We start from the raw sequence: 24,577 nt of genomic DNA, 5'->3' as shown, positions 1-24,577 counted from the left end.
GGTTTTTCCGGAGACGCTGGTTGAAAGGAGATGGAAATTCTCTTTCTGACCGCAGAAATCATCAGCCCTGCCTTAAGACCTTCAACTACAGGATGAGACTTCTCTCACTGCTGAAGTCATTCTCCTTCGTTGACAGTAGATACAATCAGCCACAGATGTAATCAACTTGTGACTATTTAAATTCACAACATATCCTCACAGGAAGGATCTGGCCAGTGCTTGCCTCACCAAACAATGGCCGCAGATGTTTCTCTGTCGTCATATGATGAAGTCAGGATCTAAACTTAGCCAAAAATAGGGCCAAGATGACACGTGAACTTAACTATCACATACCGTGTACAAAAATGAAGTCTGAATGGAGTGGATCAAAAACCTAAACATAAGAACAAAAACTATAAAACTCCTAGAAGAAAACACAGGGAAGCCTCCTCAGGGCCTTGTGACAGGTAATGGGTTCTGACACCTCACACCAAACGCCGAGCAACAAAAGACAAAATAGTTAAATGATAGATGGTATTCATCAAAATTAAAAACTTCTGTGCATCAAAGGGCTTTATTATGAAAGTAGAAAGACAGGGCGGGCCACGGTGGCTCAGCAGGCAAGAATGCTTGCTTGCCATGCCAGAGGACCCGGGTTCGATTCCCGGTGCCTGCCCATGTTAAAAAAAGAAAAGAAAGTAGAAAGACAGCCTAAAGAATAGGAGAAAGGATTTTGAAACAACATATCTGAAAAGGGTTTAGTATTCAGAATATATAAAGAAAATCTAGAACTCAACAACAAAAAGACAGTCCAATTTAAAAATGGGCAAAAGTCTTGAATAGATATTTCTCCAAAGAAGATATACAAATGGCCGAACAGCACATGACAAGATGCTCAACATCATTAGGCATTAGGGAAACGCAATCAAAACCACAACGAGACACCATTTCACAGGCGTCTGTGCTGTGAATGGCGGCTGCTACCATTACAGAAAATCACAAGTGCTGGAGAAATAGGGACACTCACTCACTGCTGGTGGGAAAGTAAAATGGGGCAGCTGCTGTGAAGGACAGTCTGGCGTTTCCTCGGGAAGCTGTGAAGACTTTCCATAATGACCTGGCAGTCTCCTTTTAGGTATACGACTAAAAGAATGAAAAACAGGAGCTCAACCGGATATTTGTATATGAGGTTCACAGAAGCATTATTCACAAGTGCCAACAGATGGAAGCAACTCAAGTGTCCATCAACGATGAACAAATAAACAAAATGTGGTCTGGACATTCGATGGATATTATTTGGCCATAAGAATGAAGTCCTGAGAACGTGGATGAGCCCCGAAGACATGATGCTGAGTGAACGAAGCCAGATGCTGAAGGACAAATCACGTACGACCGCACTGATGAGAAATGATTCGAGTGAGCAAGTTCAGGGTCAGAACCTAGAGGACAGGCTATCAATCTGGGGGGTGTGGGCAGTGGGAGTTAATGCTAATTTGTGGTTTCACTTAGGGGTGATGGGAAGGTCTGGCCATGGAGGTGGCTTTGGTGACACCAGGATGCGAGCGTAACTGTCAGCGCCGGTTCTCTATTTGAATGTAGCTCAGAGGGGACACTTCAAGTATATATGTCACTGGAATAAAAAATGTTAAAAACCAACCATACAACACAAATAGTGAACCCACATTTAAGCTACAGACTGTAGTTCACACTGTGATTACAATATCATTTCCTCAATTGTAAAAGTCCAACACTAACACAAAGTGTTAACAGGGAAAACTGCGTGTGCCAGGGGTTTACATGGAAACGCTGTGCTTCTGGCATGATTTCTGTAAACCTAAAACTTCCCTACTTGAAAAGAAATTAAAAAAGCACTTGGGGTGCTTATCATGCAGAAGGCCCAGGGACTTCTGATTTTGTACTGGAGATGAAGTGCAGAGAGCTGCCACCCAGGTCAGCCCGGGTCTCACTCGGCTGCTGGGGCTCGGCAGGTGGGCGGGCGGGGGGCGTGAGGGGTCGGGGGAGGCGTGAGGGTGGGCAGCCTGCCTGGGCAGAGCCGCGGGCCTGTGTGCAGATGGCCCAGACACCACGAGCCTGTACAGGTGGGTGGGCTGCAGGGGTGGGCCGCAGAGCAGGGACGCGCGGGGTTAGCTGGGGCCCTGCCCTGTCACCTTTACAGAGTCATGGGGCTGTGACTCCAGCCGTATTGCTGCATTAGGGACATGCAGCCCCCGCCTCCACCCCAGTCCTGGGTGTCTCCTGGGGGCAGGGGGCAGGAGGTGATGGGCTGGCCCTGCAAGGGGCAGGAGTGGGGCAAGGTCTGGGGAGGGTCCTGGGGGGGGGGAGGGGCTCGGTCTCCAAGTCCTCCCAGTGACAAGGGGTCCCCATTTCAGTGACTGACCATGGGGACCCAACTGACCAGGGGCAGGTTTTAATCCTGCACCTCGGCCTCCGTCCCCACCCCGTGCAGGGCAGCCACTGACCCGTCCACGGGCGGGGCTGTCCCACTGTGGCTCCCCCCACAGCTTCCCACGCACACCTCGCAGGCATCGTGGCCTCAGTTTAGGGGCCCCACCCCCACTGCGCCCTTCTGACCCCCAGGTACAGGTTCCCAGCTGCTGGGGGCTCTGCCGGAGGGGACCTGGCGCCCCAACTCTGGGGACCCCTCAGCCATCAGGGGTGTCCTGGGCCTGCTTTGCGGGGCCGAAGTGGCGGGGAAGGGCCTCGAGGAAGACGCGTGCCCAGTCCTAACCCAGGTGCAGCGGCTACTGGCACCCACTGACCCTGCGCAGCCCCGGGGTGCAGGCCAGGGCTGGGGGTGGGGGCCGGCCATTCCCCTCCCAGCTGGCAGGCAGGGACATGCAGTGGGGAGGGGCAGCCCAGCCCCACCGTGACAAGCGCGGCCGCGCGAAGCCGAGGACACTCCAGGCCAGTCCGCGGGGCGGCTGCTCGGCCTGGCCCTCCCACTGACGTCCCCCACCTGACTGCTCCTGCGCCTGCTGTGGGGGAACTGCAGGGCCCACCCCTACCCCCTCACCCCGCACGGAGCGCCCCCTTGCCTCCACCCTGCACTGAGCTCCCCCCCACCTTCCCCGCATGGAGCGCCGCGCCCCGCATCCTGCTCGCTCTTCTGCGCTGGGCTCTAAACCCTCTCAGTCCACCCCCAGGACCTGCACCCCCTGAGGCCCCCTGAGCCCAGGGCGGCCTCCATTCCCCACCCCACCCCACCCCGCCCCGGCCGCCTGCTGAGCTGCCAAAAGGCCACCAGCACCCGGACATGCCCTGACCTGACAAGCGCACAGGGGTGGGTGCTCAGAGAGGGGCGGGGGGTGGGTCCCTGCCCTGGGGGTCCTCGCGGCCTGCAAGCCTTTCATGGGACTCCCGGCCGCCCCTCTCGGCGCGGAGTGCCCACCCCAGCCCTGGCCTGGAAGCTGCGGCCCCGGGTTGCCCGCCCCCAGCTCCTGGGCGCTTGGCCAGGCCAGTGAGCATTCTGCGATCTTTCCAGAAAGTGGAAGAGTGAGCCGCTGGCCAGCTCCTCGGAGGTCTGCAGATTTCCTAAGACATTCGGCAAGTGGATCAGGTGCTGTGCTTGCTGGAAACCACATGCCGCCTGTGTTAGTTGGATTCAGTTGCCAACTTGGCCAGGTGAGCATACGTAGTCTTGTTGCTGCGGACATAAGCCAATGGTACATGAACCTCATCTGTTGCTAATTACATCTGCAGTCAGCTAGGAGGCGTGTCTGCTGCAATGAGTGACGTTTGACTTAATTGGCTGGTGCTTAAATGAGAGACCGCAATGTAGCACAGCCTAAGCAGCTCAGCATTCCTCATCTCAGCACTCGCAGCTCAGCCCAGGCCTTTGGAGATGCAGAAAGGAATCACCCCGGGGAAAGTTGTTGGAACCCAGGGGCCTGGAGAGAAGACCAGCAGAGACCATCCTGTGCCTTCCATGTAAGAAACAACCTCAGTGGAAAGTTAGCTGCCTTTCCTCTGAAGAACCAACAATAAATCCCCTTTTATTAAAAGCCAATCCATCTCTGGTGTGTTGCATTCCGGCAGCTAGCAAACTAGAACACCGCCCTCGGCAGCCCTCTCTGCGGCCACTGCACTTTTCCCCACAAGACAGGTTCCCAGAACTGACCCTCGAGGGGGCTACCGCCGTCCATAGCAGGAACACGACTTCACAGCTTCAACCAGGCGGGGCCCCCACTACCAGCCTCCCCGGACCCACCGCCCCCTGGTCTGAATGTGGTAGAAATGGGTGGAAAGAGGACCCCGTGCCGGCCTCCTCCCCTCCCCCTCCCCCCCAACCCCACCCTCTAAGCCTGCTCTGGGGATCGCTGGGTTCCCGCTGCCCAGCACCCGGGCTCCACGGAGCTTCCCTGCTGGGGCATCTCCCCACCAGCCTCCCCCTCAACCCGCCCCCTTCCTTCTTCCCCTAGGCGCCCCCCCCCCGCGCCCCCCCAGCGCCTCCTCCCTTCGCCCCTCCCTGCGCCCCCTCCGTGCCGCTGCTCTTTGGGCCCGCCCCGCCTGGGCAGCGTGTGGCCAGTCGCCAAGTGGATAAGAAAAGTAACACTGTGATGGTGTAACTGGGAAAGAAATTAACTGAGCCGCTGCTTAATCACAACGCAGGTGGAACGCAGCCCCGTGGGGCCCGCAGCACCCCCGCCCCCTTCACCGCCCAGGGCACCCTCGGCCGGCCCTGCCGCTGCACGGGACACCTGTCCGGGCACCCGGCACTGGGGGCGCGGGCCAGGGATGTCCTGGGTGCGGCCACCCCGCTGCTGCCCTCGGCCGTCCTTTCACATCTCGCCGCCCGGCTTCCAGGCCAGAAGGGAACACACACGTCCCCAGGGTCGCGGGGCAGTTTCTCACCTGGGGGGCCCAGGTTCCCATCAGCTCCCTGAGGCCAGCCTCTCCCTCCCTGCGCTCCCGCCTTCCTCCCCTCCCCTCCCGCCATCCTCCCCTCCCCCTCCCCTCTCTCTCTGCCCTTGGCCCTCTACTGGTGGCGGCATACCCCTAGGCATGAGGATGGGGTTCTAGGTCCGGGCACGGTGGTCAGCAGGAAGGCGTCCCTCTTGGCAGTGTCAGCCTGAAAGGGGCAGGGCCCATGCCGGAGTGGACGCGATGACCACTGCGGCTTCTGGGGCAGCAGGAGGCGGTCCCACACCCTCTGGCCACGGCGGCCTCCTGGCAAGTGATGGAGCTGCCTAACACCTGACATTCGTGTGTCGTAGCTTTTTAAACATTTATTTCTCTTTAATCATGGGCACAACACCTGTAGCCTAAGGTCATTTTAGCCACTTTCGGTAACAATTCTTTGACATGAAGGTGACAATACCACACAAGGTTCACCGCTCTGTCTCCAGATGATCTCATCACCCCAAACCCAAACTCATCTCGTTCAGCAACAGCCCCCCACCCCGGGGAGCCCCGGCGGTCACTTGTCGGTGACCTTGTAAAAGAGGGAATCACTGGGTTTCTTAAAGTCGCCGGAGCGGCAGACGGCATCCTTGGCTGCGTGCTGACCTCAATGAAGCCCAATGAGAGCCGCCCACATGTGGGGCCGCGAGGGGCCGAGGACCCCAGGACACCTGCAAGTCTGGGGGGGGGAAAGGCTTGGCCTCATGGGACTCGAGAAAGGAGGCCCTTGTCAGACTCAGGTGAAAACAACGTCTGCCCATCGCGCCCACCCCCAGCTGCTGGCTCTCAGGCAGCTGTCCCCAGGGTGTCCGCTAAGCCGCGGGCCCGTGAGGCGTGGCATGAGCGGAGCTCTAGGGTCACACGGGCACCCCGCCCTCGCCTCTGCTGGCCACGTGCACTGCGGTGTCCGGGGCACCGAGCCCGCCTTGCAGCGACCCCACTTCCACCGCGGGAGACCCGCCTGGGAGCCGAGCTCCTTCCTGTGCTCAGAGGTCCTGGAACTCCTGTCCTCACGGCGCCTCAGTGGTGGCCCTGGCTGGACGCTGGACTGCCCCCTTCCTGCCACCCAGGAGGCCGCGCCCCGCGGGCAGCCAGGCGGGCATGGGGAAACAGAGGCACAGGCTCGCGGCTCACAGCCTGAGCGCAGGGCAGGCACTCTGGGGGTGCTGGGGGCACAGGGGTGGGCGCTGTGGCCCGGCCAGCGGCGGGGCCGGGTGCTGGGCTCGTGTCCGCCTCGCTGCCCCCACCCTAGCCTTCCCAGGCGCACAGCAGGGGATGGGCAGCCCTGCCCACCCCCTGCCAGGACCCCCTGCCACAGCAGCACGGCATACATGGGGAACCCAGGCTCGCGAAGCGCCCAAATTGTGTCTGGCTTGGCACCCCCAGGCAAGGGTTTTAGAGGAAAAAAGGGGTGCATGAGCCCCTGGGTGTGGCGGGTGGGCAGCACCATGTGTCCTTCAGGTCACACGTTCCCGGGCTCTGTCCTGGGCTGAGAACGCGCTGCTCAGGGCAGCCGCCTGTGACCTCTGCCGAGCCCTGCCCAGGGCCACCTCGCAGTGACCTTTGCCCCCGGTCAGTCGCTTTCTGTTTTGTTTTGTTTCTTTTAAAAACCTGAGGAGATGCAGTGCCCACTTGGCCTCGTCAGGTCGGCCTCTGCTCTGCGCCGTGACAGCCGGCGAGGCCTGGGCCACAGCGACGCCCCGTCCTGCGCAGGGCACGCGGCCCCTCAGCAGCGTCCCACTCCCTCTCGAGGAGGTGGCCCGGGGTGACAAAGGCCGGAGCTGGCGGCAGCAGCGTTGGAGGCTCCCCAGTCCGCACGCCGAGGCCCCATCCGTCCGCGGGGCGACCCATGGCCCCCAGCACGTCTGGGAAGGGGGGACATGTGTTGGCTGCAAGCCCCCCACCATGGGCCCTGTTAGCACCGTGGGACCCACAGGCCTGGGAGAGGCCGAGGGGACACGTGGTCCTGCCTCTGCAGTTAGGGAAACTGAGGCCCGGGGGTGGGGGGCTGGAATTGGGCAGCGGGTCACAGGACAGGCCCCTCCGTTCCCAGGTACAGAGGGTGAGCGGAGGTTCCAGAACCTTCTTCTGAGGCTCAGCACCACGGTCTCCATTTCCAGGGGGCTGGCCGTGCCAGGGGGCCGGCCTCAGCCCTCCAAGCCTGGTGGGTACCAGGACACAGTGGGGAGACCCCATTGTGACCCTCGAACCCGGGAACCCAGGGGGCTCCCTTGGCCCAAATGCCTTCTGACAGATCTCGGCATCTTCAACTGCAGCTAGACAGACAGACACCCCACAGCACCCGTCCTCCCGGGCACGCGCTGCCCTCCCCTTCTACGGAGATCCAGGGCCCCCAGGTCACCTGGGGATTGGGAGGGGCCACGCAGGACCCGGGCCTGAGGCCTCTGCTCCGCCCCAACCTTCCTTTACAGAGGAAGCTGGAGAGGGGCCGGCTTGGGGCCTGGCACCCACTTTCTGGCTGCCCAAGGCCTTCTCCCCATCTTCCTCCCTGGAGAGTGAGGGTCTGACCAAGCAGCATTTTGGGGGCAGCACCTCAGGCCCTGCCTGGGCCTCCTGTGGGTGGAGCCAGCTGTGGCCTGGGGGGACCTGGAGGCAAAGCTCTCAGCCTGGGGCCCTTGTGCTGGGGCTGCCGCCCGGCTGCTCTCCCCAGGGGCCGCTCCGCCACCCGCTGTCCCAGGCGCCCCCTCTCCTCCCTCCTGGCAGAGGCACCGCAGGGAAGCTGGGGCCAGAGCCAGAGGCCAATGTACCCCAGCCTGGTGAGTCCTGGCCCAGGGATCTGTGATGCTGCCAGCCATCTGTCTGTCTGGACACTGAGGATAACTGGGGCCATGTCTGGAGGGGACGGACACCCAGCAATGTCTGGGAAGAGCCACCGCCGCCCTCTGAGCCTCCTCCCCAAGGGGTTAAACATGAACCCCTGGGCACCGCGTCCTGGGCTTGCTAGCAGGGCCGAGGCAGCCTAGAAATAAAACCCGATTCTCCCGGTTGCTGCCCCACAGCCGCCTCGGGGACTGCAGGATGAGGGCTCAGGGCCCTCGTGGAGCGGCAGGGGGTGCTGAGGCCTGGCCCGACACGTGGAGCCCACGTCCTGCCCCCAGGAACCCGCCACAGCCCCCAGGCCTTTGCCCGGCGCCCTAGCTCAGGGGCCTCAAACCCACCCCAGACCCAGAGCACCAGGTGTCAGGACTGGGGCACCCAGGCCGAGCTCCTAGGGGCACAGGGAGGGCCTCGTGCTCCCTCCCACCCCAACAGGCCCCCTGCCTCCCACCCCACCCCCCCGGCTCGGCCCTTGGCACCCAGGCTCATATCGGGCGGGGCCTGCCGGCGCTGGGCGCAGGGCCTTTGCATGCTCTGGGGCCCCCAGTGCGCTCTGGCCGGCGAGGGGCGCAGCCGCCGACAGCTTCTCATTTCCTCCCCGTCCCAGAGACACGCTCCTCCTCACTGCCGCTTCTGGAACGTTTGCTACTCGGCTCCTGCAAACACCTGATTCAACCCCTGATTAAACAGGCTGCACCCGTCAGGGGCTGCCGGAGCTCCGGGCCCAGGCTGGGGCCTAAACGAGGACACGGAGAAGCTGGAAAAGTCTCAGTGTGAAGAAGCGTGGGGCCTGCACAGGAACTGACTTGCACAATCACATGCACAGTTGTTTCACACAAGCACCCTCTGTTTCACACACACTAGAGCACACACATTGTATGTGCGCACATACAATATACACATGTGCACACTGGTGCAAGGCAATACACAGATGCACACACGTGCACATGCACTGTGTGCATTCTTGCACACGCAAGTTAACATGTACACACACGTACACACACGTGCACATGCAGGCCCTCCACTCAGCATACTGGTGCATTTATAAAAACACCAGCCTAATAAATAATCGAGCAGAAATGTAAATCTTTAATAAGTCTTACAAGCAAAAAGTCACCTGGGAACCCTGCCTGTAACAGGCGTGACCACAGAACACATCAGGACAGCCTCCTCAATGGCAGTGCCCTAAACTCTCCTTCCTGCTCCCCTCAAATGCCCCTGAGCCCGCCCTGCAATCGCCCCCAAGGGCTAGACCCCACTGGCGCCCCATGACCCTGAGGAGGTGCTCCGGTCCCCCAGCCGCCCCCACCCCCATCCCCATCCCCACCCGGGGCATCGGTGGACTGGCCCCCAGCCGTGCCCCTCCTCGAGGTCACCATATCCCACTTTCTCCTGCGTCGTGGGCTAAGCGTGGGGTGGCGCCCAGCCTCAGGGTCCTGGGACTTCACTGTGGGCAGGTCCCCAGGGCGTCACCTCGTCCCGACACCGTCTCTTCCTGGATACCAGCAGCGTGCTCAGCTCCCACAGCTCCTGTGCGGCCCCTTTCCAGGCACATGCAGTGCCCTTTGCACTGTGGGGAACTTCTCTCTCTCCTGGGAGGTCGACGGGGACAGGGGGGAGGAGGCGGGTGCCTGAGGGGAGCAGAGCCCCCTCCCAGGCCAGCAGCAGCACCCCCTGGGCTGGGTGCCAGGGGCAGGAAGGGCGCAGGGGTCGGCATGGCCTGGACGCTTGTTGCAGGGTCCAGAGCGGGGAAACGTCGAGTCCCAGGAGAGCTGCAGGAAAGGCAGTGGGTGGGGGGCACTGCTCAGGGGTCTGTGGCCAGGACTGAAGTCCAGGGGGCACCAATGAGGGGTGGAGTATGTGAGTGGGACCCAGGGGTGGCCGGATGCCCTAAGAAGGCTGTGCCTGCCCATCGGCCAGGGGACCTCCAGGGAGCTTGCGGGGAGGAAGGAGGAGACGGGGAGCGGGTGGGAGGGGGGGAGCAGTGGAGGAGGAGATGGGGGCAGGATGGGGGGTGGGGAAAGAGGAGATGGTGGGGGGCAGAGGGAAGAGCTGGGGGAGGAGGAAAGAAGGGGGGTGGGCAGGGGAGGGAGGGGGAGTCGGGGTGGGGGCGCCGGGGCGGGGGAGGCTGGGTCAGCAGAGGGGGATGGGATGGGGCAGTTGGCTCAGGGTGCAGAGCAGGGCTGGCTCCAGCCGCTGGGGGTAGCCGCGGCCTGGGGCTGCTGCTCGCACAGCCGTGGAGGCACCCAACAAGGCACGTTCTGCTGGGCTGTGGCGGCCGCAGGCCCAACCCTGGCCTGGACAGGACACAGACCTCCCTGTGCCTCAGTTTCCCCCTCTGTAACTGGGTGACATTGCCCCTCCCTCGCAGGGTGGAGGAGGAGTGGAACGAGGTAGGTGTCAGTGCAGGCAGAAGACATGTCCCCAGTCACCCCGAGGGACAGAGGACGGCTGTGGACAGCGGACCTGGCCTACCTACCCACCCCCCACCTGGCCCAATGGTGAGTAAGGGTGTCGAGCATCCTGAGGACGGCTGCGCTGGGCGCTGGGTCCTGCTGGTGGCAGAAGCACGCACAGGAGCTCGTGGGATGTGATTTACCAGCGCACCAAGACGTGCTTACATTTTTCTAGGTGCACATGGTGCGAATAAAAGCTAAGTATTATTGCAAGGCTAAGTTTTGTTTTACAACTGCTTTAAACATATTCTATTGCTCGTCTCAGCTTCATCCAAACAACCTTCTCCTGCCCAGCCAGGCCACAGCTGTGGAGGGCAGCTTCCGACGCCACCCGCCCAGTGCAGCAAAGGGGAGGCGCCAGCGGCATCAGGCTGTGGGACTCGGGGCGCCCTTGCCACAGCTCACCCCAGTGGAACCCCAGAGGCTGCACCGCTCCCGGAAAACCTCTCCTGCTTCCCTGGGGGCTACGTTTAGGAGGCGGCCCAGTTCTGGGGGTGGGGTGGGAGGAGGGAAGGTGCGCGGTCTCCCGCGAGCTGGGGGTCTGTGGGTTTGGGGTCCCTGGTGGGGGGCTGTGCTGTGGCCTGTGCCTGCCAGAGGCCCCTGGACAACTGTCCCCTCATAGCCCCCCTCCAGGTAGGACCCAGCACGGGTGCGGGTGGGCCCCTGGACCCCTGCCTCTGCGTGACCCCTGCAGCTGAGGAGCTCACAGGCGTGGAAACAGCCCCCGGAGGCCGCCAGGACCCTGACCGCCCTCAGCTGTCCGTGGGTCTACCTGCTCCGCCCGGGCAGAGGGGCCGCACGTGGCAGCACACAGCCCTCAGGCCGCCCCCAGCCCCAGCGAGGACAGTGGACCAGACATCTGGTTGCTGCGGGGACAGAGCTGGGGCTGGTCACGGACCCTCGGGGGGAGGGCACTGACAGCGTCCACCCACGAAGCCGCCCCGATTGGGACAGCCCGCCACGGGCAGAGCACATGGCCACACTGCCCAGGGAGACTGAGTGGTCTTGGCTTCTAATTTAATCAGTTTTCTCTGCCACACCAGCCTTCTTTCATCTTTACTCACAAACTTCCCCTGCTCCCTTGTCTTTATCTTGTTTGTTCTTGGCAGTCTGGAATCAAATGCTTTGTTCATTAAAAATATATATATTAAATTATATAATATATATACTATATATATAAATTAATATATTTTTTAATTAAACATTTTTATTTGTGGTAAGATACACATAGCATAACTACCACTTTAACCACGTTCAGTGGACAGTTCTTTGACAGTAAGTGCACTAACGATGGTAACTCCCACCTCCGTCTGCAGGCTTCTTCCATCCCCCCAAACCCAAACTCGAGTTGGTTTCAAGAGATTGTCAATTAAGATTGATTCTTTTAACCCCATAACAATCAGAATCTCACTAAGAAATCTTTTTTTAATTTGACATAGTGATTAAAAATTCATCTCAAATGATGACGAGGTAAACACTGCCAAGACTACTGAAATTGAAGAATGGACTTATGATGACTAGGAAAACATATTTTATAATGAAGTAAAATAGTGAAATTATTTTCTTCTTCTGACACAAGAAGATGCAGTCCATTCCATCGAACAGACTGAAAAGCTCAGAAACAGAAAAAACATGCCTAAAAATTTAATGTATGATAAAATGGCATTTTAAATTAGGCAAGGAAAGATGAGTTGTTTGCTAAAGTGACTACACCTAAGCAATTCTGTTATACCAGGCATCAATATGTCTTGGATTGATTAAAGATTTAATTGGGGAAAATAAAGCAAAAAGAAAAAAATGTAAAACTGTGAACGTGAGGCTAGACCGAAGGGGAGGGGGAGAAGGCAGGCTGTGGAAATGCGTTTTCACATCTGGAGAACGTGTATCGGCTTCTCATCAACTGGCACTCGGTGACACCCATTGCCACAATCTCCGAAACCCTGGAAACGGTCTGCTGTTGTTGTCCCCGCTAAATTCTCATGGAAACCGGTCGAGGCTAAAATTGAGGGAAAAAGAGACCTTAGCGACTTTTTTTTTTTTTTTATTTCATATATTTAATACTTGTATTTGAATATATTAGAATAAATATTTCTGCATCTGTATACATTAGTCATATATTACATAGCATTCTGTCAGTTATACAACACAGAAAACACTTATAGGTGAACATTAAAATGCAGTGTACATGTAATAATTCAACACTGATAAGATAACCAGGTATTCATTTAATGGGAGAGTCTAATATTTCACGATAATCCTGCCTTTTAAAATTCCTCCAATAAAATTTATATCCGGTAAGGTCAAAAATATTGATCATAATGATTACCCCTCCAAAGATGTCATAAACACCAAGAAATAGGTGTAACACTAGAAGCTGCAAGACCACAGCTGCCACGATCTCTAGGTGTTGTCGTGTACTGACCACAGCTGGGAGAAACGACTGAAAACGATGTACAAGCACAGGCAATAGAGATGACGTCGCATATACCATAAAAGAAGAATCATAATCAGCATCCACGTGGTCCAAGAGGCGCCTGCTGATAGCAACCTAGAACTAACACAGAGGAGACCCGCAAGACAGAATGGACAAAGATCAGTTCTAGGAATGGAACTTCAGAGTGATCAGAAACAAGCCTAGTGAATAAGAGCTCAGCGACTTTCTAGGGAAGTATTCTGGGGTATGAAGCCTTAAGAACCAAACCACGGTGGCCGCCGTGCTGTGCAAACACCGCTTTTTCACAGGCGCGTCTTCCTCCCGCAACCCACTTCCGGCGCAGCCCTTCCCCCGCGACGCCCACGCCGGATGCTCACAGGCGTTCGCCGAGATTGGAGGGGCCCGGACTTTGCGCAAGCGCGCCGGGAATCTGCACCAGCCCGGCCCCGTGCGCACGCGCAGGGACGCCGACTTCTGAGGCGCGCACGCGCGCTTCTGTTTAACGGCGGCGCTTGGCTCCCGTTCATCTGCTGGAAAGGTTGTAGTTAGCCGAGCTTCGCTGGGGCGGTGTTGCGGCGAGGCCGGGTGGGGTCCCGTCTAACTCTGGTTCTGAGTTCAGGGGACGGTGGAAAACCGAGTGGCAGGTGAGGTGCCTCCCCGCGCCTCGGCGATGAAGAGGATTTTTGGCTTCCGGAGCAAGAAGGGCAAAACGCCGCCGGGACTCCTTCGGGACCGGGACCTCGGCAAGATCCACAAGGCCGCCAGCAGGGGCCATGTGGCCAAAGTGCAGCAGATCCTGTTTTGGGGAAAAAGCCGCCTGAATGATAGGGACAAAATGAACAGGTGATGGGGGCCGCGGGGCGGGCGGGAGAGAGTCCGAGGGGAACCCGGGATGGAGCCGGGACCTGCCTGCCCCCCAATGCTGCTGTCCCCCGAGAGGTTGTCACCTGAGCCGGGACCTACCTGCCCCCCCAATGCTGCTGTCCCCCGAGAGGTTGTCACCTGAGCCGGGACCTGCCTGCCCCCCAATGCTGCTGTCCCCCGAGAGGTTGTCACCTGAGCCGGGACCTACCTGCCCCCCTAGTGCTGCCGTCCCCCGAGAGGTTGTCACCTGAGCCGGGACCTGCCTGCCCCCCAGTGCCGTCCCCGAGAGGTTGTCACCTGAGCCGGACCTGCCTGCCCCCCAATGCTGCTGTCCCCCGAGAGGTTGTCACCTGAGCCGGGACCTGCCTGCCCCCCAATGCTGCTGTCCCCCGAGAGGTTGTCACCTGAGCCGGGACCTACCTGCCCCCCTAGTGCTGCCGTCCCCCGAGAGGTTGTCACCTGAGCCGGGACCTGCCTGCCCCCCAGTGCCGTCCCCGAGAGGTTGTCACCTGAGCCGGGACCTGCCTGCCCCCCAATGCTGCTGTCCCCCGAGAGGTTGTCACCTGAGCCGGGACCTACCTGCCCCCCTAGTGCTGCCGTCCCCGAGAGGTTGTCACCTGAGCCGGGACCTGCCTGCCCCCCAGTGCTGTCCCCCGAGAGGTTGTCACCTGAGCCGGGACCTGCCTGCCCCCCAGTGCCGTCCCCGAGAGGTTGTCACCTGAGCCGGGACCTACCTGCCCCCCTAGTGCTGCTGTCCCCGAGAGGTTGTCACCTGAGCCGGGACCTACCTGCCCCCCTAGTGCTGCTATCCCCGAGAGGTTGTCACCTGAGCCGGGACCTGCCTGCCCCCCAATGCTGCTGTCCCCCGAGAGGTTGTCACCTGAGCCGGGACCTGCCTACCTCCCAATGCTGCTGTCCCCCGAGAGGTTGTCACCTGAGCCGGGACCTACCTGCCCCCCTAGTGCTGCTGTCCCCGAGAGGTTGTCACCTGAGCCGGGACCTGCCTGCCCCCCAGTGCTGCTGTCCCCCGAGAGGTTGTCACCTGAGCCGGGACCTGCCTGCCCCCCAGTGCTGCTGTCCCCCGAGAGGTTGTCACCTGAGGAGCTGCTCCCATAGTCTGTCTACTGTTTGCTCATACTGTTTGCTCATAGTATGATCTGTTTTTTTGTTTTTTGGTTTTTTTTTTTGTATTCTGTGAGGTGAGTGAATATCCCATTATTGCAGCATCATTTATTGAAATTGTTTTATTTTTTGTTTTTTGGAGTGGCTGGGCTGGGAATCAAACCCAGGTCTCCTGCATGGCAGGCAAGAATTATACCACTAAAGTAAACTTGCACCCCCTCTTATGATTTTTTTCTCTTGTGATCTTTGTAATATAAAATCTCCTCTCTCATTTCTGACTTTATTTGCATCTTTTTTTTTCTTCATCAGTCTAGCTAAGGGTATGTCAATTTTATTGATCTTCCCAAAGAGCGAACATTTGGTTTCGTTCATTCTCTCCATTGTTTTTTGTTGTTATTCTCCATTTCGTTTATTTCTGCTTGGATCTTTGTTATTTCTTTTTGTATGCTTGCTTTGGAATCATTTGCTGATCTTTTTCTACCTCCTCCAGAAGTGCAGTTGGGTCTTTGAGCTAAGCCTTTCTTCCTTTTTAATGGAGGCATTTAGGGCTATAGATTTCCCTCGCTACACTGTCTTTGCTACATCCCACAAGTTTTGATATGTTTCATTCATCACAAGATATTTACTGATTTCTCTTGAAAGTTTTCTTTGACCTACTGATTAAGAGTATGTTTAATCTGCATATATTTGTGAATTTTCCAGTTCTCTGTCTCCTATTGATTTCCAGCTTCTATTATGATCAGAGAAAGTGCGTTGGATAATTTCGGTCTTTTTAAACTTACTGAGTGAGACCTGTTTTGTGACCCAGCATGTTCTCTCTCCCTGAGAATGAACCATAAGCAGTTAAGAATGTGTATCCTTTACCCTGATTATGTGTTGTTCATTACACAAATCTATATTATGTAGTAAAACTCATATAATTGTACCCCAAAAAGTCACCCTGGGAAGAAATTTCCCAAATCAGTATTTCCCAGCTAAAATAGCGCTAGGGACTGGTGAAGGGGTTGAAGTCCAGCTACAGAGAGCCCGGGGGAGATGATCATGAAAGTCACCAGAAGCTTTTTTTTAATGACTCCCCAAAGCTGTGCTTTCCTGGACTTCCCAGAAGATGGCACCCTTCAGAAAACTGTTTCTGCAGCTCCTCTTGGCAGTGGAGTTCAAAAAATGGCCATACTGTCCCTGTCTGAGGCGGGCTGAGCCAGCAGCTCAGAGCTGGGACCTAGCAATCCAAATTTATTGATCAAAAGCCGTGCTCAGGACTTGGCCATGTCCCTTCCCCCAACCTCCCATTCCTGGGGAAGGGGATTTCCGTACCTCTCTCCCTCTGCAGCAGCCAGCATGGTCTGGATCCAAGTTGACTCATCTAGGGAATGTGGTATGGGCACCTGCAGTCATGGCAGAGCCAGTAACTCTCTGTTGTTTAGCGCAGTTTCTCAGCCTTTCCACCCACTCTTTTCTGAACGCTGTATGGTGTTCCCCTGGCGTCCTGAGCCCCAGTACAGTTGTTTGAGACAGTTCCTGCCTGTCTACAAGCTGTTTGGGAGGAGGAGTGAGTCCTGGACCTCCCTATTCCACCATCTTCCCCGCAAGTTCTCATTGTAGTTTTGATGTGCATTTTCCTAATGGCTAATGATGTTGAACATCTTTCATGTGCCTATTGACCATTTGTATATCTTCTTTGGGAGGGCAGAGTATTTTTTTTTTCAGTGTGGCATGCTGTTTATTTTATTTTTTGAACTTTTTAAATTGTATAACATATATACAAAGCAAAGAAATAAAAAAGCAATAATTTTCAAAGCACTCTTCAACAAGTAGTTATAGGACAAATCCCAGAGTTTGTCATGGGCTACCATATGATCCTCTCAGATTTTTTTCCTTCCAGCTGCTCCAGAATATAGGAGGCTAGAAGGCTTAAATATTTTTTTATCATCACAATAGACTTTTTTTTCCTTCTTTTTTTTTGTGAAAAATAACATATAGAAAAAAGCAGTAAATTTTAAAGCACAGCACCACAATTAGTTGTAGAACAGATTTCAGAGTTTGACATGGGTTACAGTTCCACAATTTTAGGTTTTTACTTTTAGCTGCTGTAAGATACTGGAGACTAAAATAGCTATCAATTCAATGATTCAGCAATCATATTCATTTATTAAATCCTGTCTTCACTGTAGAATTCCATCATTACCTTAGATCTTTCCATCCCTCTCTTTAGGGATGACCATTCTAACTTTTTCATATTGGAAGAATTTGTCACTAATATGGGGTATTGAGGTAGAACTATCTGATGTTCTGGAGAGTCTGGGCCCTCTAGGTTTCAGGACTTATCTGAACCAGGGACCCATGTGGAGGTTGTATGTTTCTGGAAAGTTACTCTAGTGCATGGAACCCTTGTGGAATCTTATATATTGCCCTAGGTGTTCTTTATGATTAGGGCAAAGTATTTTTTGACAGAAGATCTACAAGTGGCCAGTTGATACAGTAACAAATATTTACAGTTTCTGGTAAAAGGAGACATTTAATTTAAAAGAGGAATAAAATACAATTTTCCTCTCACCAAATATATGAGGATGAGAAAGAATGGGTACTTATACTGCTGTTGAAAGTTAAGTTGCTTATGACTTTCAACTAGGCAATTTGGCAAAAAGTTTCACATCTTAAAAATATATATACCCTATTAACCATCAACCCGTTTATATTAAAATAGCTTTAGGAAATAATTAGAAAAATGTAAAATACAAGTGTTTTCTCAGCACTACTTAGAATAGCAGTATATTCTAATTGTTGTAATAGTAGTTTTAACTAACATTTACTGAGCTATTATTTCTGCCAGGAACTGTTCTAAAGCTTTTGTATAGCTTTTGATTTAAGCAGCATAATGGTGTCCTTTGAGATGGCTAGTATTTTTCTCCCTGTTTTAGTGATGAGGAAATGGCAACACAGAAAAGTTAAGTGATAGCTAATAAGTCACAGAGTTAAAATAGGATTCAAACCCAAGTTGGGCTCTTTCATTAATGTACGTAATATGTGCTACCAAATATTTAACTTCAGAAGAAAATTAAGTCTTTGTTTGAAGGCATAGGAATAACATGCTCTTTAGTATTTACAGTTACACTAATAATTGTACATGTTGAGATAGTGATTATAATTTTTTAAAAATCCTCTCACTTTTATAGGACCGCTCTGCATCTGGCCTGTGCCAATGGCCATGCAGAAGTGGTAACAGTCCTGGTAGAGAGAAAGTGCCAGCTAAACCTCTGTGACAATGAAAACAGGACAGCTCTGATGAAGGTATGTAGTGTTGCAACTATTTCAGCATGAGATAGATTTCACTTAAGTGCTTAGAATAAAAACAAGTTTATGTAGCTAACTGGTGAAACATTTGGACTCTACCTTTAACTCCTAGAATCTGAAGTCTGTTTCTCTTTCTAATACTGACAGGCTGTACAATGCCAGGAAGAGGAATGTGCAACCATTCTGCTAGAACATGGTGCTGACCCAAATCTTAAGGATGTTAACGGCAACACTGCTCTCCACTATGCTGTCTGTGGTCAGAACATACCAATAGCAGCCAAACTGCTTTTACACAATGCAGATATTGAAGCAAGAAACAAGGTATAGTTCTACCAACTTCATTCACAATATATTTGGAATAAATTTGTTTTAATATTGATGTTTTATATATTTGGAAGGTCAGGCATTCCCTGAAAGCAAATGTTTTGAATAACATAATTAAGATTCTCATTCATATGTTCTAAGAAATGATGAATATGCAACTAATGTGATGATATTGAGAATTACTGATTATATATGTAGAATGGAATGATTATTAATGTTTTTGATTAATAAATAAATTTAAAAAAAGATTCTCATTCATGTTGTTTTTCTAATTGGTATAACATAACACAGGCAAACAAATTTACTTTGGAAAAGGATTTATTAAAAATCAACAACACATACCTAACTGTGATACAATTATGTTAAAGCACTGAATGAAGCTGCATGTGAGAACGATAGGGGGAGGAGGGCTGGGGACATAGATGAAATCAGAAAGAAAGATAGATGTTAAAGATTGAGATGGTATAATCTAGGAATGCCTAGAGTGTATAATAATAGTGACTAAATGTACAAATTCTAAAAATGTTTTTGCATGAGGAAGAACAAAGGAATGTCATTATTTCAGGGTGCTGAAAATAGATGGTAATTAATATTTTCAAATGTCTCCTTATGTGTGAGACTAAAGCAAAAAATGTTTGTTACAAAATTTATATTTTGACTAGTGCATTTCCTAATATAGCTTATGTAGATAGTTTGATTGAACACCATAGTACTTGGAATCTCAGGTAGGATATGAGATTTTGTTGGTTTGTCCAGAGTGATGCCCCGATGAATCCCAGAGTGATTCGATCAGTGAGTGGAAAAGTATTTGCAAAGCCCCCTTCAGGAAATGGTGAGAACGGAGTTCTTGATATTCTCACAAGCAGTGTGGACAACTAAAGCTATAGGCTGAGCCCCCAGTCTTAGGGTTTGTTCATATGAAACTTAACCCCACAAAGGATGGGTCAAGTCTACTTAAAATTTAGGCCTAAGAGTCACCCCCAAGAGAGTCTCTTTTGTTGCTCAGATGTGGCCTCTCTCCAGCCAACACAACAAGCAATCTCACCACCCTCCCCCTGTCTATGTGGGACATGACTCCCAGGGGTGTGGACCTTCCTGGCAACGTGGGACAGAAATCCTAGAATGAGCTGAGACTCATCATCAAGGGATTGAGAAAAACCCTAGAATGAGCTGAGACTTAGCATCAAGGGATTGAGAAAACCTTCTCGACCAAAAGGGGAAAGAGGGAAATGAGACTAAGTGTCAATGGCTGAGAGATTCCAAACAGAGTCGAGAGGTTATCCTGGAGGTTATTATTACACATTAAGTAGATATTATCTTGTTATTCAAGATGTAATGGAGAGGCTGGAGGGAACTGCCTGAAACTGTAGAGCTGTGTTCCAGTAGCCATGTTTCTTGAGGATGACTGAATAATGATATAGCTGTCACAATGTGACTGTGTGATTGTGAAAACCTTGTGTCTGATGCTCCTTTTATCTACCTTGTCAAGAAACGAGTAGAACATATGGAATAAAAATAAATAATAGGGGGAACAAGTGCTAAAATAAATTTAGTTTGAAATGCTAGTGATCAGTGAAAGCGAGGGGTAAGGGGTATGGTAGGTATAATCTTTTTTTTTCTATTGTTTTATTTCTTTTTCTGTTCTTTTTATTTCTTTTTCTGAATTGATGCAAATGTTCTAAGAAATGATGAATATGCAACTATGTGATGATATTGAGAATTACTGAATGTATTTGTAGAATGGAATTATATGTTATTGTTTTTGTTTGTTCTTAATTTTTTTAATTAGTAAATTAAAAAGAGATCAACAACACAAAAGCATTTATAATAAATAGAATTCCTGCTGCTGTTGACAAGTTCTGTCTTATAAAAAATAATTTATATTAAAGTATTTATCTCTTTTGGGCCAAGGCTTAAAATGGGAAAACAGCAAAGGAAGAAGAGAAGAATAAAAAATAATCGTTAGATCAATTTGGAAATTTAAGAATTGAGGGAAGATATCAACAGAAGTTTTTTTTTTTTTTTCCCTGTTTGTATATTTAGGGAAAGTGTGCTTCAGTTTTGTGGATGATAATTCTCAGTTTAGGAAAGAGTTAATTTTTTTTTTTTTGGCGGGGCATGGCATGGGCAGGCACCAGGAATTGAACCCCGGGTCTCTGGCATGGCAGATGAGAACTCTGCCTGCTGAGCCACCATGGCCTGCCCAAGAGTTAATTTTTGAACTTACCTAGAGATCAAGTTTAGGAGGTCAATGGGGAAACCAAATTGTGAGTGAACAGGAAGTGATTAAATGGTTGAGACACAGGAACATAATTAACCACTAAAATATCCTTTTCTGTCGGAAACAACTACTTAGATAAGAGTCTAAACAATGATCTCAAATCTAGACTATCTTGATGAGAAGATGGGAGGAAAGGAGTTTATGAATAATGATATTAAGGTACAGTTTGAGCTTACTAGTTTCGATTCCATCCCTACCAGGAAAATTAAATCCAGTTTTCATTATGTGACTCTTTCTTACTTTTTCCTTTTTTGACCAGATCTCCAAATGATAAAGGGAATTGGCCAAGTGGATGAGATGCAAAACTGAAGTGATCTTTTTAAAGCTTTTAAATACAGTTGAGAAATAGGTAATTTTGTAAATTTTAAATTGTTTTTACTCATTTGCAGGATGACCTCACCCCACTTTTACTTGCTATAAGTGAAAACAAACAGCAAATGGTAGAATTTTTAGTAAAGAAAGAAGCAAATATACATGCAGTTGATAAAGCAAAAAGGTACAGTAGTTCTTTCTTTTTTTAAATCTTAGTGGTATTGTAGAGTGATAATAACCACTCATTTCAGAGAATGAATAAGAAAAGGATTAACTTATAATTACTGGTATGTAGTGAGAAACATTAACACAAATCATCAGTTAGTAGAAAAGCAGTTATTCTAATGGGGAACTTGAAGACCTGGGTGTAGCAGGATTCATATTCCTTTATGATATTGGTTGATGTTTGTGATTTATAATCTGATTTTTTTTGTTATGTGATCATATATTAGTTTTAGTCATTTTGTAAAGTAAGATTAATTTTTAGTTTGCTTTATGACACAATACTGAATTTCTTAATCCTTATGTAGTGTAAACCTCTGCTTCTTATATATTTTTCTTTAAAAGATGCTATATTAAACATAGAAAGGAGTTGAAAGTCATTTTGTCTTGGATGATTCTGCTTTAACTTAATTACTTTGAATAATACTGACATTAGATTATTCTTACATGATTATGACTCTTTCCGGATACTGTGGGGCTCATCAGTTTTTATCCTTTTCCTTTCTAGTATCTTAGAGATGTTTTCATTTTTAATTGGTATGGGCAGATGGAAAGACGATGGCTTTAATTAAATGATCTTTTCCTTTTCTGAAGACAAGTCATGGGTGGGTGACAGAGAGGAAAGAGATGGGCTTTAGATGCACAGAAGACTGAATTTAATTCCTTGTTTTCCTGCTTGCTAGGGGTGTGGCCTTCGGGACATTACTTAAAATCACCAAATATGTTTTCTGATATGAAAGGGAAGATACTAATAATACGTGATTCAATGGTGGTTGTATGTGAGAATATATATATATATATATATATATATATATATATATATATATAGCCTTTAATTCAATGCCTAGAACATACTCATTAGCATCATTGATACAACTACTATGACTGTTATTAGTACCATTATATTAATATTAGACCACAGTGGGACAAGATGCTTCCTTTTGCTTTTTCCCTTCCTTTTAGCTTTGAGAGTAATTTATGAAGATATCCACATGAACAATCAAGATGATTATGTCTGTTAGTGTTTGTAATTAGTTACTTCTCTACAGACAGGCAAGATATTAACTTGGTAAAATATATATCACATTAGCTGTAGCTTAATTAAAGTTTTTGAGGTGAAGTTATCTTTCTGTTATTTTAGAACAGCCCTCATGCTTGCTGTAAAGTTTGAATCAACAAATGTAGTCAGTCTTCTTCTTCAGCAAGGTATTGATGTCTTTTCTCGAGATATCTATGGATGGACTGCAGAAGAATATGCTCTTATTAGTGGTTTTGATATGTAACTGTTTTACATTATATATTAGCTATCACTAAATGGTGAGGTGTAAGATAACCATAATTGCTACTAATACAGTTAGTTGGTAAGGAAGATTTTATAGTTTGATTCAGACAGTCTTAGAATGGCTGTGAGTTAATTCATGTCAGCAGCCAGAAACTAAGAGGCAAAGTCCATTTGAGTCTAGACTAGTTAGAAGTAGCAGTGGATGCAGCATTCTTTATGGGGAAAAGTAAGGCTCGGGATTTTTTTTTTTTAACATTTTTATTGGAAACCACAAACAGACATACAAACATTCTTGACATACAAACATTTTTGACATAGTTACAATCAGCAGCTCACAGTATCATCATATAATTGTGTGTTCATCACCATGGTCATTTTTTGACCATTTGCATATCTCCAGCAAAATAAATAAAGAAGAAAAAACTCATACATACCATACGCCTAACCCCTCCCTCTCGTTGACCACTAGTATTTCAGTCTACTCACTTTATTTTAACCTTTGTTCTCCCTATTATTTGTTTATTTCTTATCCATATTTTTTACTCAGTTGTCCATACCATAGATAAAAGGAGCGTCAGACACAAGGTTTTCACACTCACACAGTCACATTGCAAAAGCTATATCATTATATGATCCTCTTCAAGAAACATGGCTGCTGGAATGCAGCTCGGCAGTTTCAGGTACTTCCCTCTAGCCACTCTAGTACACCATAAACTAAAAGGGATATCTATATAATGCATAAGAATAACCTCTAGGATAATCTGTCAACTCTGAAATCTCTCGGCCACTGACACTTTATCTCATTTCTCTCTTCCCCCTTTTGGTTGAGAAGCTTTTCTCAATCCCTTGATGCCAACTTCCAGCTCATGCTAGGATTTTTGTCCCTCATTGCCAGGGAGGTTTATTCCCCTGGGAGTCATGTCGGGCTCGGGATTCAAGACCTTTATTCTTAGTGTTGCTAACATTATCCGCCTCATTCCATGTATAGCCGTTATGCATGGTGTGTAAATAGGGCCACAGCTTTGATTTTACTAATTAATGATTTGCATCTTGAGATGTCCTGGTTAGCAGAAAATCCTATATTTCTCCTGTACCCACCCCTTGAATTTTCCAAGAACTCAGTAGGATTTACCAAGTCCAAGGAAGAGAATCCTCTTTCACAATTCAGGTGAAGGGAAAAAAGGACATTCTAGTGTTTCATTGCTTCTGTTGCTTCAGTTTTGCTGCTGAAGACTGATTCTATAGTCTGGTCATGACTGACCTTTGCTACAAGGATGCCCTTGCTGATCCAGACCCCTCACAATCTTCACTGGTGACCCATACTTAGTCTTTAGAGTTAGAGTTCTTCTTTAGTTCACATATAAACTGAAACATATGCTTAGTCTTTGTTTCCAGAGCACCAGCACACTGCCCTGGCTGCTGGGCCTTCTAGCTTTAGCTGCCCACATGGTGAACACACTGATGCTCCCCTTCATCTCCCATCAAATCCTTGTGTGGAACCCACATTTGAGCCCAGATCATCATGGTGAATTAGCCTTTGAGGCCCTTGTTTACTTTTTCTGCCAGCAGATATTAGTTGGGACCATTATAATTGTCAGAGAGGTTCAAATAAACTTTCAGGAAGAGATCAGAGTTCCCTTTCATCCTTGCTACTAAAAACCCCTTTAATCCTGTGGAGTGCCTTTTCATAGGCTGTAGAAGGGCCCATATCATTCTTCCCCAGAGTAGTGGGTGCCAGCTTGGCTTGCCTTAGATTCCATAATTAAGTTCAGCCCCTCAGGTGATCTATTTCCCATAATAATGAAAATCTCCCAAGGACTTGCATTTCCACCTCAACTTTTCAAAGCTGGCATACTTTTCAAATTCTGCCTCATAAGGCAGCCATTCGGCAGAATTTTCTGAATCTGTGGTAGGTTAGTTGGACTTAGGAGAGCTAAGTCTCCTTCATGAAACATTGATATCCATGTATTAAAGAAGGATTACATTTTCCAAGGCAACTGGAGATTAAAAGGGAGATTAACCATTGTTGTAATAAAGATGTGCTGGTTCAGACTGTGGGTGGGTAAGTAGTCCAAGCCAGATCTTGACCTCTATTAGTTCACTGTTCTTGATGTATTTAGCTATAATAATAGAAGACAATCACTTTATCTAATTTAATGAGATAATATATTTATACTATAAATGCATTTAGTTGCAAGTTATATGGTAACTAAAATGCTCTGAAATTACAAACAACAAAGACTAAAACAGTT

At 50.2% G+C, this 24,577-nt stretch overlaps 1 protein-coding gene and 1 long non-coding RNA gene across 8 annotated transcripts in view; one reads left to right on the top strand and one right to left on the bottom strand.

Annotated features, from left to right (window-relative positions):
* Positions 1–11,822: 11,822 nt before the first annotated feature.
* LOC143678041 (uncharacterized) lies at positions 11,823–12,884 on the bottom strand. The gene is made up of 2 exons (XR_013173025.1): positions 12,616–12,884; positions 11,823–12,189 (listed from the first exon to the last, which is right to left on the bottom strand). It is a non-coding gene; the product is annotated as an uncharacterized LOC143678041 (long non-coding RNA).
* A 222-nt stretch (positions 12,885–13,106) lies between these two features.
* Positions 13,107–24,577, top strand: part of LOC143678023 (ankyrin repeat domain-containing protein 26-like) — a 148,499-nt gene continuing 137,028 nt past the window's right edge. For 4 of the 7 annotated variants that reach the window (XM_077154879.1, XM_077154896.1, XM_077154888.1 and 1 more), the window contains exons 1-4: positions 13,107–13,470; positions 17,787–17,901; positions 18,052–18,225; positions 20,899–21,005. In XM_077154879.1, the coding sequence (XP_077010994.1) occupies positions 13,298–13,470; positions 17,787–17,901; positions 18,052–18,225; positions 20,899–21,005 (569 nt within the window). In that variant the 5' untranslated portion in view covers positions 13,107–13,297. Of the gene's footprint in view, positions 13,471–17,786; positions 17,902–18,051; positions 18,226–18,496; positions 20,669–20,768; positions 20,859–20,898; positions 21,006–24,577 lie in introns of those variants that run through there. The other 3 variants (XR_013173023.1, XM_077154923.1, XM_077154903.1) reach the window with 3 other exon arrangements.

Source organism: Tamandua tetradactyla, chromosome 1 (genome assembly GCF_023851605.1).
Source record: "Tamandua tetradactyla isolate mTamTet1 chromosome 1, mTamTet1.pri, whole genome shotgun sequence".
NCBI classification, from domain to species: Eukaryota; Metazoa; Chordata; class Mammalia; order Pilosa; family Myrmecophagidae; genus Tamandua; species Tamandua tetradactyla.
Note: the sequence above shows the minus strand (reverse complement) of the source record. Positions and strands in the feature narration are given on the sequence as shown.